This window comes from Miniopterus natalensis, chromosome 13, assembly GCF_054644295.1.
Source record: "Miniopterus natalensis isolate mMinNat1 chromosome 13, mMinNat1.hap1, whole genome shotgun sequence".
NCBI lineage: Eukaryota > Metazoa > Chordata > Mammalia > Chiroptera > Miniopteridae > Miniopterus > Miniopterus natalensis.
The window spans coordinates 22,507,828-22,522,389 of record NC_142093.1 but is presented as its reverse complement, the minus strand read 5'-3'; the positions used below and the strand labels follow the sequence as shown (position 1 = coordinate 22,522,389).

Below are 14,562 nucleotides of genomic sequence, written 5' to 3'. Positions count from 1 at the left end.
AGCCCATCACTTGGCATTGCAATTCAAGTTTTTGTGAGGAAGAAATGTATGATCTAACTGCGACTTGACCTATGCCTTCCGAGATCCATCTCGGTGCTCTAATGGAGCAGAAAAGGTGGTGAATACAAGGACATGCAAACTGATGGTGAAAAATTTGATGATCTAAGGGAGCAGAGAAGACATTTGAGAGTTGCTGTTTTTACGACAGCTAAGTTTGTTTAACATGCAAAAGGAGCCCCCCCGCCAGTGTCCCTTTAATTGCAGCACACTAACGACAGACTTATAAAGATATGAGGATGTATAGCTAACCCACTAATGACATGGCTACTAAAGTGGTCGCAGATGATTCCTTACAGATAAACATCTGAATTCCCACAAAAGGCATTAGAGCACCTCGTGGATGCACCAGGCAAGAATATGCTCGGTTCCCTGCACAAAAGCCATTCTCTCTGAATCCTAGGTAGCCCCTATTAAATGTTTACTATACACTTGAGTCACAGCATATAACTATACTTGCTTTAAATAAGATAATTGTGTGATTGAGTTTTTAAAAACTCCCCCTGGTTGCAATCTAGTTTATCGACCATTTATTCAAAATTTCTCTGGAAAGGACTTGTTCTGAAAGAGGCCTGGAGAACAGCAGCAGCTAGATGTGAGCCCCGATAAAGGCTCACTTTTCATTCATAGTCAGGGTCTAAATGTGCTCTTCTTGTACCTAAACAGATAATAAGCACTCGGCACACTCCTCCTCCTTGACACCACACATTGAGACTAATCACACATAATTGGAGAGGAGGAGCAGAGGGCCGGCCACGCTATTGTGTCCAGAGGACAAACGGTCAGTTTACGAGGCTTTGGGCTGCTGCAGCCATTTCTTATACATCTATAGGGAAAAAACCACCGTTTAGAAGGAAAAAAAGAATGAGGGAGGGAGCTAGAAAAAGAGATGGCAGCTTTCACACAATTAATTTGAAGGAGATCAGAAAGATACGCTGTATTTTTATGAACCAGGATAGAATCGTCATGTTTGCTGTTTTACAGATTAAAAGCTACCGCCACCTAAACAGAACAAAGACCAAGACTTACTTATTTTTTTTAATGAGGGTGGCAATCACCAAAAGAAATTCTGTCTCAGTTAGAGGTAAAAATCTTTAGGTTGCTCACAAGTCCAATTTAAATCTCAGACAGGCTGTTTATAGATATTTAAAGACAAACAAAGGTTTGGTACAGGAAGCGCAATAAGCAGACTGAAAACGAGAGGACCAGGATGGCTGGGGAACATGTCGGTGAGGACCGGTGGGCTCCAGAATCCACCCGTGGGATGTCGCAAAGGTGGGGGGCCCAAGTCTCAGATGCTGGAAAGTCTCAGGGAGCCAACAGCTTGCTGCACACTGTGCCCATTACAGACAGATTTCTGTTTCTGGAAAATATTCCCTGTGCACATGATGTTTTCTTCATCTTTTGAGCAGTTTAATCTTCTATCTGCTTTTGGTTAAAATAAGCAGAAGTGGGTAATGAAGGTTTTCTTCATATATATCCGGGCTTTCCTTTTTCAACTGAAAATAATAATAGGAAAAACAAGGTAATGAGACTCAGAGTAGGAATTTTTTACCAACTGATTTAAATGTTGAGTATAATGAAGACTTCTTACCTAAATATATTGTTCTGGGGAGAGAGAAAAAAAAAAAAGGAACTTGGGGTAGCACTCAGTGACACTGACATGTCAACACGGTGCGTCAAGATGAGAATCTCTGTTTTTGGTTTGGGTAGGGTGTTTTTCATAAACAGCTGCCCTGCATTTGTGACCCCCATGAACTGTGAGGCACTGCAGTGAAGGCAAACCTGGGGGCTGGTTCATCTTCACCAGGCCAGCCATTTGGCACAGAGGCGTCTGCCCCTGGTCCTCTGTCCCCAGCCAGTGCCCGGGAATCAGGCAGGCAGGCTCTCAGCTCACTGTTTGGAGACTGTGACAACACCTGGGCACATGGGACAGGCTCGTAGGGCCTAAGACATTTCAAAGACTCTCCCAGTTGCTTCCTAGGGTTTTAATATTAATGATAATTGAAAACTTCTTTTCTCTGAGGAGAAAAACATTCCGACAGTTAGAGCAGCAAGCTTCGATACCACTCAGGGGCAGCGCCAAGGGCCTGCCCAGGGCAGGTGTTAAAGCCCGACGGGCACTCTCAGATCTGAGGTACGCTTTTCCTCCCTGGCTAAATTCTCATAGTCGTATTTATAAGTAGTCTAGCAAATAACAATTCATTCTTTATAAAGACAAAGCTACTATTTTGAGCCAATTTTAGTTCATTTTTTAATTTATGAGGGTCAGAAACAAGTATTTCTTTTAATTATACATGGGACCAATTCCTCTATTGTTTCAAATCAGACCCCCCCCAAGCTAAATGAATGGCTCCAGCGTGACACTTCCCCGCATTAGTAGGTCTGGGGCGTAACTTGAATCTCTTCGATGGACGTGCTCCTTCTGTGCCGTATTCCCAACTGTGACGTGCCCTCACTCAAGGACGGGAGCCACCGGCCTGCTTTTCCTTTTCTTCTGGGGGACGTAAGGGCAGCCAGTCTTGACTGCCTCACCCACTTTCCTGACCTCTGACGGTGGGACAGTCACTGAAGTGACTTCATTCTGTTTTCTTAGATGGAGTTTGTTCTATTTTCAAATGATTAGTTGTCTACTTAGAAAGAGCCTCATGGACTTCGGTTGCCACCAAAATAACGACAGTGTTATCCCTAAACATACATCCCTCAATATCACTCTTTAATAAAAAAAGTAAAATAAAAATGGAGAAAATGGCTTCCCAAACCAAACCCACTGACAGGGGCCTACCAACTGTAAATACCTTTGGTGTCAGCTGCCCTCGTGACGCTCACTGAACGAGCCCACGGAGGGGAGAGGGGGCCAAGCTAGCGCAATTCTTCCTCAGGGATTGGGGATCAGGGAAAGTTGATTACTCAGCGTGAGTCAGCTGACCTCCTCACTCTCAATGCACTAATATACAGACTCAAATGAGCTCTTTATAAAGTCCCTGAGGTAATATGTGGGATAAATCATTCTTCTGTAAATACGGGTTAGAAATCACTTTTAACTTGGATTCTATGCTGACCTCTGGAGGCCAAAGCAGAGGCTTCCTTGCTGGAAGGGGCCAGGGGCGAGCCCTGTGTTGACTGTGAGCCCCTCCGGACATGGGGACAAGCCAACAACCCTCAAAGGCAACGCTACACCCCAGGCCCAGGTCATTTCTGAACCCAGTCTGTTATGCGGGGGTCCTTGAACACACACAAAGCTGTCAGGCAATATCTGCTTCGATGAGGGAATGTTATGTGGTCTAAGAATAATTCCATTTTTCCAGGCTCTACTTCTTAGCCCAATTAATAATTATAATTTTAAGAAATAAAAGAACACCTTGAAAAAAATGAACAAAAGGGAAATTATGAATAAAACAATTTTTTCCAATTTCATAGGTTAAATCGGGGTCTTTGAGGACAGAACTAAATTATACAGCTGCTGTCAGTCGCAGGGTGCTTTACGTCATGACTGGGTGCAACGCCAGCAGCGGCGGCGTGGAGTCCAGGCTGTTTAGCCTTTACCGTGTCCACAGCTATCAACAGCACAACACCCGTCATGAGCACCGGCCACTTGTAATGTTGCATTTTGAATAGAAAAGCAGAAGTGCGATATGGCTGTGCTTTTAACACAATGTACCGGCTTCACCGCCGAGCCCGAGCCCATTTTCATGGCTATGTACAAAAATACAGAAAATAAACACACGGGTGGTTTTGCAAAAGTTGGGGGCGAAAAAACCCTATGGTGTGTACAATTATATTTCAAAGGATATTTGCATGAATGAGAGTAGTTTTATCAACTAATTTCAAGCCAGCTGTAATCTTTGAGTCAGGGCTCTCCCTTGCTAAACAATCTGCCGTCTTAGGGCCCTGAAAGGTTCTGAGCCACACCGTCGCAGGGCCTTTGGTTCCCAGCCTGGGGGAGGCCGAGAGGTTGGGGGGAGAGGAAAGTGCTGCATTTTTCTTCCCGTGGCCTGAGCGAACAGAAAGGCAGTATTTTAAAAACACACTACACCTTGAGCTGCCTGGTTCCCGAGCACACGGCTGCGTGGTGTGGGCACAATTTAACAAAAACACTGGCAGAAAAGTGCAGAATGGCACCGTTTTGATTACAGGCTTGCTTTTTAACGGAAATAAAATTTCACAGTTAACAATGAGAGGTGAAAAGTTTAAGAGGCAAAGCCGTTCCTCCTGATCACTGACTGTTAATCAGCTTCATGGGTGGCTGCCTAAATCTGTGGGTTTTTTCCCTGCGCGACTGCCAAGACTGTAACTAATTTCCCCGCTGCAGAGGCGGGACGGCGCGCGAGGCAGCTGTGAGTGACGCGGCCCTAATGCGGGCGGAATTAAAATGCATGAATCTCTTCTCGCCATTTGTGTAACAAGATTACGACGGCCGGCGGCGGGCGCGCACTATCAGGCCCCCCAGTCCTCCAGCTGGCGCGCTGTCCGCGCGGGAGGGCGGCCCGCGGGGAACCGGCCCCCGGGCCCGCGGGCCGGGCGGCGGCGGGGGCGGCCGAGGGCCGCGCGAGACGCCGCACGTCCAGCCGCAGACAAAGCGCCGGGGGCCCCGGGGGCGGGGTGCTGGCCTCGGAGCGCCCTCGCCCGGGTGCGGGGCTCCCCCCGCGTCGGGGGCAGGCGCGCGAGCCGGGCTGCGGCGGGAGGGACGGGCGCGCTCCGCTGGACGCACACGGCCCAACCGGGGCCGCTGGCCTCCGCACAAACCCGCGCGGGGGGCAGGGCGGGCGCCCCCTCCGCGGAGCACCCCGCTGCCCCGCCCGAGACGGCAGGCGGCCCCCGCCCCCGGCCGCTCCCACGAGGCGGGAGTCCACCTCCTCGGCCTGGAGCCAGGGAGCCCAAGGCCGCCTGCTTCCCGAAGTATTCCGCGGCCAGGCGGCCGTGTCCTCGGGGCACCGGCTGCGGGAGCCGCACGGCCGCGGGGAAAGCGGGGGCGCCGCCTCGCAGAGGAGAAAGCCCGCCGCTCGCGGCCGGCCGGCCAGCGCCCCCGCCCCGCGTCCCAGGCTCGGCCGCGGGAGCACGCGGGCCGAGGAGACAGCATCAGGCCAGGGCTCACTCCGTCCGCTGCCGGAGCGCCCGGCTTTGCTCTCCCGAGCTGCGGCTGAGCAACTAAAAGCATTTGTTGTTCTGGGGGAAAGTGAATGACAGCGACACTGAGGCAGACATCACCTGGTCCCCGTCCACCTAGCCCTACCCTGGACAGAAGGAGGGACCCTCCGCCCACCAGGTGAAGCCTCCAGAGCCATTCTGTCTGTTCTGGGCAGGGGTTGAAAAAGGAAAACATTGTTCTAGAGAGGCAGGTAAGATTCCAATAACATTCCATGCTGCTCCTATTTTCTGATGGTAAGCAAAGGGCCCAATTCCAACAGGGAGAGGAAGTGATTTAACCCCTTCAGTTCACAAAGCACCATTTCTTTTCCAGGGGCTGAATGGAGACCTTAGAAACCCAAAGAGGTGAACCCATTTCCAGAAAGTATTTCCTTTCTTTTGCTGGGAAGACCAGATCCACTTTGTATATAATTTTTCAAAAGCTGCCACACTTCCACATTCTATCATGATCCTAGGTAATAAGAATGCTATTGACAGTTTTACAGGAGAAATTAAGGTCTGGACTTTTTTTGCAGTCACAACTTGCAAAATGATGACAAGCCAAAGTCTCTTGCCAAGGTCACACTAGTTCAGGGAAGGGAGATTTCTGTAAGGCACGAAATTACATAAGTAATACCTGTTCCACTAGTAACTGTGACATGTATTAGCAAACGTGAGGTTCCTAAAGTTTTCGGAAGAATGCCTGCCTCTCAGTGTCCTGTACTGCTGTATACCTATAAATAATAAAAAGGCTGGTAACATTGCTTTATGTAAGCAAGCTTAGAAATCACTCTCAGATTAAGTGCTTTGACCTAAATCTTGTAGCACCTTGCTCTGGCATCTAACCCCGCAACTGTGAAATTCTGTAGGAGATTTAACAGTCTCAAACTGCCAACTGACCCAGCCATAACGCAAGCAGAGATAAAGATTTATAGTCCAACATGATACAATTAGACACTCACCTTCTATTTATTTCAGCGCAGCTAAGCATTTAACCTACTTAAAAGCCGAAGCTTTTTCATTAAAATAAAAATGCTTGTTTATCAATTCATTCTGTGCCACCTCCCCAGCATCCTACAAATTAGTCTATTATAAATGAAAAGATAACTTTGTTTCAGAGAAAGGAGTAAACAGAAATGGTTTCTGTAAAATCCTTCTAGACATGGAAAGATAAAAGATGGCTTTACCACACAAAATAATCAGATACAAATAGCTGTTCAGAAGCAGCACACCTAAGTACTTTAATCAAATATTTAGGTTACCTGCCAAAAAGACCATGATCTCTTCAAAATGCAATGCGGATTAAAGTGTTATCTAACACAAGCAGAAAACTAACCTTGGAGTGGAAGTTTGAAATGTGTTCATCATAATTTTCATGTCTCTGGATAGAGAAACCAGCCTTTTCAGCTAGATTGCAAAACTGGTTTAAAGTAGTCCCTCGGCGTGGGGCAAATACCATCGCTTTCCCCTAGAACATTAAAAAGGAAATTTACACATTTTAAAACTGGAAGGCAACCAAACATAACAGACATTGGTCAAAGCATTTAACATACTGCTCTCAGGTAGAAAACTCCATTGTTCTTAAGACACAGGATGGGCATTCACAGTGAGAGTAATTTCACAGATAGATATCAAGTAAGAAAAAATATATACTTCATATTCATATGGCCAGTGGCTTTTCAAACAACGCATGTAATAAACAAAATGTGACTCAAAGTTGGTATTCTGTACCATACACACCTCTTTTGGGTCCAGTGGTTTAAACGAAAGCACCAGATTTTAGAGTGGTCCAGGGCAGTGCCACCCACCTTGCGACTCACTAGCAGCTGCCAACACATCACAACACGCCTCCAGAGCATGTGGCAGCCGATGCCTATAAATGTTAGTTTATTGTGCCCTGAAAACTCAGTACCAAGAAATCCTCCATGGAGACAAGTAACCACAATCCCTATTGGAGAATTTGCATATTTCATTCCTGCCACTGGTGTTGTCAGACTCAAGGCTGCAGGGACCTTGGTTTCCAACGTCACTGAATCCTTCAAGATGGTCATCATTACAGCAAAGCAGCTCCTCAGCACTTAAATGACTGCTTTTCAAAGAAAGTGGTATAGTGAGGGTAAACAGGTTTTTCTAAATAAGTTGCACAACCTTGTGGGACTGTCGCAGTGGGAAGAATGGAGGACTTGTATACAATATATACTGGATTTCAGAAGACCATCCAACATGAAGCTCCACGATGACACGTGCTAACTACTGGGTGCATGTGGATGTTTTCCTCTCCCTCTCAGATGTGCACAGAATGGCTCAGCTTCAGAACCTTCTTTGCTTTTTATTTGTTCAAAAGATGACTGTATGCTTCTGTTAATTTCAAGGTTACACTTCACCTTGATGAGATGCCACTTCAGGTTTTGAGGGAATCATGAAGATACATCCTACTTTCTTATGAAAGGTGGTTTATCAGTCACACCTGCCAACTATCTGTTGAGAATGTGGAACGTGTCAGACACTGGGAGAGTGGCTCTCTATTCACTGTCTCCCTTAGTCATCAAACCACCAAAACGTGGGAGTATCAGCTCCATTTGACAGGATGCTCAGAAAGGTTGAATAATTGGCCAAGATGACACAACTGGTGAATGACTGGAAAGGTATCTGACTCCAGTGCCAGCTCTCTTTCCTGTACACACATTGCCTCTTAGTACTAGTGATGGCAATACTAATAATAATAGCTACCATTGTGCTAGGTGCTTGAACCTCCCCTTGAATCCCCTCAACCATTTTCTCAACAACCTGGTAAGGGAGATGTAACATTTTACAGACGATTAAACATGCAATGAAGGGAATGAAGAACCAGAACTGTGTGGCAGAAGGGGGTTTTGGACTTAAAGGGAATCTTCACCATCAAAGAGCTGTGTCACCTCAGGAAAATCAGAAAACTAGTCATAGAGCTGTTGAGCTAGAAGGGACCGTGGGGATGTGAGTCTAATCTCATTTGGCAGACAAGAAACGCAAGTCATCGTAGCTGACCCACTGGGATTCCTCTTCCATCAAATGGGAAGAACAAAGCCTGCCCTGCCCCAACCCCCAGCAAGTTGTGAGAATCAGATGAGGTGGTGGAAATGAAAATAGTTTGAAAAACAAGGTTAAATAGGTGTAAGACTAGAAATATCTACACCACCTAACAGTGCTATAAAATGCCATCAATTCTCTCTCCCTGTCACTCTCTTTCCCTCATTTACCTGCAAGAAAATACATGGATACACTGTCCTGGACATCAAGTGTGTTTTCATACTGTGTTTACATAGACGTGTACATACTCAGGCACGTAATTATAGCAGCACCAATCATGCCAACACTCTTAAGGTCCTGTCAGCTTTTCTAATATTAATTGCTATTTTCAGGTGGTTTTCAAACTTAGCAGTAAAAATTCACTTTGATGTGAAACTAGATATAATACATGGTCTCAGCAGGGGGGCAAAAGTCTCCATTAAAAAAAAGAGAGGGAATACTAGTAGGTCATTTTAGTCATTCCTCAGCGCTGGTTGCCATGCTGGATTTTTGAATAGTGGAAGTGCGTGTTTTTTTAAACTCACTTGCAAAAATTGTCATACAATTACAATGAAAGAGTTGATTTTTAACAGCTATTATCTAAGCCAGTGATTTTCAGCCCTTTTCATCTCATGGCACACAAAAACTACTTACTAAAATTTTGTGGCACACCAAAAAATATATTTTTTGCCGACCTAACAAAAAAATAGGTATTTTGATTGATTTACAAAAAAAAATAATAATAGTAATTACCTACCCTTTTTGCTCCAAAGTGACTTTTTAAAAAATCAGCTGCCTACACTTGTATATAAGGATTTCTGGTACCAAGAATTAACCAATCAGGTGCAACCCTATATGCGACGTGACTAATAAGACGCAACTCTATTTATTATATGACCTATATATTTATGGCTATTGTTGTGTTGGTTGCTGTCATTTTTTTATTTGACAATCTAAGGGAAAAGAGGTCAGTGTCCCTGACTAAGTAGTTGGAAAACGCTGATCTAAGCTATTTATCATAATGTTTGCAGGGCTACAGGGTCCTTGGGAAGGCTGATGCTGGCATTCACAAAGCACATGCTCTCCGCCCCGCACCCTCCTGCTGGCTGGGTGAGCTGCCAGGGGCCTGCAGCTGAGCACATGGCAGCGCTCTGCCCGACAGCTCGTTCCTCCATTAGGCCTCGTCTACCGGTCCTCCTCTAGCCACCCGATCTAGGAGAGCAGCCCCTCCTCAGCATCATTCACCCCTCCCTGCTTTATTCTTGTTCTTGGCACACGTTATCTCCTTGTTGGTCACTGCCCGTCTCCTCTGGCCAGCATGCACGCTCCATGACAACTAATGTTTAGTCACTGCATTTTCTCAGGGCCTAGCATATAGTACACACTCAATCAGTATTTGTTGAGAGAAGAAACCAGATCCAGACGTTGAATAATCTGAGAAATACGAGTCTTTGGGAATTCAGAGGCCATGTTCTATTGCTGATTCTTTAAAGAAGATTTTCCCCAAGAAGCATTTATAGAGTCAGCAACTGTGATGGGACTGGAGAGGCGGCGCTCTGCACAGCACTGTGCCCGCAGGAAAGAGGACGGGCAAGCGGGAGTTAATCTCTAATTACTCGGGGACCACTTTCAAGGTGCTTCCTTTTCCATTTCACTGGTTTCCGCCATTTCTGAGACGTGGGTTCAGAGTTAGGAGGGACAACAGCACGTCACCCGTTCATTCAGCCAGCGTCCGCTGAGCCCTGCCGAGTGCCCGCCCCGCCCCACAGTGAAGGTTTTAGGGCCACGCCCAGTGCAGCCAAACCCTTTGCCTCGAACAATCAGAGGAACGCGCCTCATGATTCAGGCCACAACAATCAAAACAAGAGAAAAACAGATTTCAAATTAGCCCATCATTCAGAAAAATTATTTTCAATTTACCAGAGCACAAGTTTCTAAGCATTCACAGCCACAGAATCATTTCCAACTCAGAATGAACACTCAACTGAATGTAAAATTTTGACTGATGAGCAGAAATTTGAGGGAATTTGTGTTTCCCTGGAGAGGAGAGGAGCTCCACTAAACAACAACGATACTGTTTACATTGTGAGTGCCGTGGCTGCTGTTTCGCTAGACTAATCTATACTCACATATTAAAGGGTGTGCACTGCTGGAAAAAATAAGTATGCTTCAGACTTATTTTAAAAGGAATATGCTACGCCAACGAAATGCCTTTATTCCTCTTTCAGTCCCAGGCAGCCAACTATTAAACACCGCTTACACGGCTAAGCTTCTGCTTATTTTTAACCTTTTCTTTACCAGGGTTCGGAGATGCTACCTCCTGCTTCCTCCTCGACATCTCCCTGTCCCCTTCCCTGGCTTCTCTTCTCCCACTTGCCCCTTAATTGTCAGTGGTCCCCAGGGCTCTGCCTACTTTCTATTCATATTCTATACAGTTCTAGGCCACTGCACCAAAGTCCAGAGCTTCACCTGCCACTTACACATCAAAACTCACGAGCAGATAACCGCAGCATTCACCACGGCCCAGGGCCCGCACCCGTATTTTCAGGTGCCTACTAGATCTCTCCGTGGTGTTCTGAAAATACCTTTACCCCCTTACATCTAAAATGGAACTCAATGTCCTTGCCTCCAAACTCCTATCCTTCCGAGGGCACTACCCATCTCTCTCTCACACACACACTCAGACACACACACTTAGAGGAAGGGAGGAAGAGAGAGAGAAATATCAACATGAGAGCGAACATCCATCGGCTGCCTCCTGCACACCCCCTACCAGGGATGGAGCCCACAACCCGGGCATGTGCCCTGACCGGGAATCGAACTAGCAACCTTTAGGTGCATGGCGCGATGCCCAACCAACTGGGCCACATGAGCCAGGGCGAGCTGTTAGATTTTTTTTAAAAATGAGGAACTCTGTCAGTAAAAAGAAATTGCTCCTTTGAAACGAGAGCCCATGGGTTACATTTATAGCACAAATTCTAGGTCTCCAGGAATTTGGCGGTCACTTAGGGCCTGTTTCTGAAGAAGGTTAAGTGAATTCCACAGTGATGTTTTTGAATCCTTAGCAGCCGGGCAGCAGCGCTAACAAGCCGGGGCCTGTGAACATCGCCCCCATGCATCTGCTCGTGGTCCCGAGGGCGCTGACGCTGTCTAGCGGGCCCGCACTCCCGTTTTCCACGCCGCAGTTTGGTCCAGGCTCCTCTGCTCCAGTCTCTGCCCCTCCGGGGCCTAAGTAAACGCCTACTCCAGGGCCCTGCCTCATCCTGCTTGGAGCGCATCAGTATCAGCTGTCAGCAGGAGGGCTGCTCTTTACCGGGGCTGCTGTGTGGAGCCACACTTCAGGCAAGCGGGGAGTGGGGCTCAGGCTTTAATAGAGGGGACAGGGGAGCTGCTAGAGATCCCAGTCAATCTGCATTTAGGTCTATTCATAGCTTGGGCCATTTTCTATTGTAAATCATGGACTGATTTACGACAGATCCTGGGTAAATCATGCAAATCTGCTGCGAAATGGAGCATCTGCCACAAACAGGCTTTGAAGGGGTGTTGGTGATGCGTGGAGTAGTTTGTTCAGTGTGAGACCCAGGAGTCCTTGAAGCACTGTATTTATGTGTGATACATTTTCATGGAGGCCTTTACATCCAAGAGTCTCGGTGCCCTCTCTGAAAATCCTGATCTTGCAAATGCTCACAAGAATCAGCCAAGGCTCACAGGGGGGTGAAGAGGCCCCCAAATTCCCTTTTCTATGCTCAGTTCAGGCCGCTCACCCAGCCAGGGCGCAGCCATCAACAGCTTGGAGCGTGTCCCTTCCTTCCCCAAGGCCTGCTACCCACCCCACAGAGGGACTGAGAAGGCCAATCTCCTTTAATTGATTACCACTTACAAAGCTGTGGTTACTCCTCTGAGAGGCTTAAAGTTTCTCAGCTACAGAGAGATAAAATAAAAAGCAACAGTGTAAGGCAAAGGGCGATTATCAAATTACTCTGGGAGCCTTCACTGAGAAAACAGATACAAAAGGAATACTGAAAGGTATTAGTCTATAGTCTCACTGAGGCCAGAAGGTTGGAGCGAGCCCTCTTTTTAAGAAGACGTTAGAAACGAAACTTAAAAAATACTTCACACACACACACACACACACACACACACACACACACACTGCAGTCTTTTCTCGCTAAATGTGAGTTCCTGTCTTACACTGCATTAACATTGTTAACCTATTTTAAATTCGATGGTACAGCAAGAGCCTTACATCCTTATAAGATTTTTTTTTTTAAATGCATGAGCTATAAATGCATTTTCTTACTTTAAATAGAAGTATATTAGCTCTCTGTTTAGGCAGCAAGACCTTCCAGCTTAGTATAACAGCCCAACAAAATAAGAGTGGATACAAACTCTGTAATTTACTCACAGGCATAAATGGATGTATAAATGTAAAAACGTGCACAATTTTTATGCCATGCTTGGCTTCATTGTGACCTAATGTTTATAATATGTAAATAATGGCTTCCTTTTAAAGCAAAGAACTTTTAATACACAGAGTCATCTGAAGTCCTTTTTCTTTAATATACACAGAAATAGAAAGACAAAAAATTATTTTGCAATAAATAAAAACCCAATGACAAAGGTTACCATTGAAGGGATTTAAAATGACAGAAGTCAACAGAAAACTTTCAATATCATACTTCTACTTTCATATGAAGATATTGTTATCAAAGGAAAAGACTCAAGAAATTCTTTGATAAAAATAATCTCACACTATCTTTGAAGCAGTTTCATTTATTTTACTACCCACTGTGTTCCTTATCAGAAGGCCAGGGGTAAGAAGTTTCCTCCTTATGATTAGGGAAGAATCTGATAGATCAGAAGACCCAATTGAAGTTGGACATAATAAGAATTAAAGTATTACATGACATTAATCCTGCCATTCCCTTACTCTCTCCATCTTTGTGCACAGACTAATTATTCTGAAGCCAGTGTTCAGGAGAAAAGAGAAACATACTTACCCTGGGCTGGAGTAATCTCTTTATTGCATCAACAAGGCTGGCTCTGTACTGGTCCAGAAACAGGCTGACATTGAGAAGAGAGCAGAATCCAGATTAAACTGGGTTTTCAAGTCTAATGATACTAATGGAGATAAGTACAGGGCTAATTACCTATGTTTACTCAACACTAAAAAGAAATTGTTTCTTGCTATTCAAATGTCTTACTGGGGGGAAAAACAGATATTGTGATCAGTGGTATTGCAACCGAAGCCAAGTCATCAACATGCAACGGGCCAAGATTCACGCACACTGGGCCGTATGTTATTGTTAAAGGCACATCTTCTAAGCTTCTGTTGGGGGAGTCATCTGGCTGAGGTGACGCTCGCCCAGCACTCCGTCATTGGAGCTTGGTCTCTATAGACCTGGGCCCTCTGCACATGGAGGGTGCTGTGAGGCCGCCCTTCAGAAACAAACCGCCAGCCCTGTTACACCCAGACCACAGAGCCCTCTCAGGTGGTGATGGTTTTTAGCGACTAGGAACAGCACTGAGGTTAGACTCAACCAGTGACCCAGGACTAAATGGATCACTTTGTTCCAAAAACAAAGATGAGGTTTAGGCAATGCGTTACGGAGACCATGGCAACTCCGGATCCCCCCCACCCCCTTGATCTACATGTTGATTTTTCTGCAGCTCACTGTCATCTTTCTTTTGAATCCTCTGGTCTTTTGAGAATTTCTGTTGTTCTGTCATTCCTTTGGCCGGGTCAGTCTGACCCTGTCTTCACCAAGCCTTATCTTGGAAGCTTGGGACAGAGTTTGCTTCTCTGGGCCCCACAGGCTAGAACTCTGGGCAGCCTTGTGCGTCGGCCGTCCCATGAGGAGCCTAAGCGGGGGACCCTACTCCCATTTCCAGGGCTGCAGTTTGGTGTAGGCCCCTCTGATTAGCCTTCCTGCTCCTCCCACAGCACGAGTAAGTCCACCTAGGGCCCTGCTTCACCCTTCTCGGAGCTAAGGGGAGTATCAGCTGTCAGTAGGAGGCTGCTATGTGGAGCCACACTCCAGGCAAGGTTTAATGGCGCTATCTCTGACCTTCCTCCTGTGTCACCTTGGACAAGTCACTTCACATGAGGCCTCTGTGTCTTTATCAATAAAGGCCCACCTATGTGGCTGGGGTGGAATCAAATTAATAATATATGTTAGTTGACAAATACTTGTCACCACCTACTGCACACTAGGGGCTGTTTCAGGCATTAGAAATAAGCCACGAAGAAGACAAAGCTCCCACCAACAAGGGGCTTGCAGTCTGTTCATTCACGGGTCACTAGTTCCAGCACAGCACACACGCGCAGAAGGG

General features: G+C 46.2%; 1 protein-coding gene across 1 annotated transcript in view; it reads right to left on the bottom strand.

Moving 5' to 3' along the window:
* Positions 1–375: 375 nt before the first annotated feature.
* CAMKMT (calmodulin-lysine N-methyltransferase) overlaps positions 376–14,562 on the bottom strand; it is a 246,076-nt gene continuing 231,889 nt past the window's right edge. Inside the window, exons 9-11 of the mRNA XM_087823527.1 lie at positions 13,230–13,293; positions 6,521–6,652; positions 376–1,556 (exon numbers count right to left, since the gene is read on the bottom strand). Of these exons, the coding sequence (XP_087679653.1) occupies positions 1,479–1,556; positions 6,521–6,652; positions 13,230–13,293 (274 nt within the window). The 3' untranslated portion in view covers positions 376–1,478. The remainder of the gene's footprint in view (positions 1,557–6,520; positions 6,653–13,229; positions 13,294–14,562) is intronic.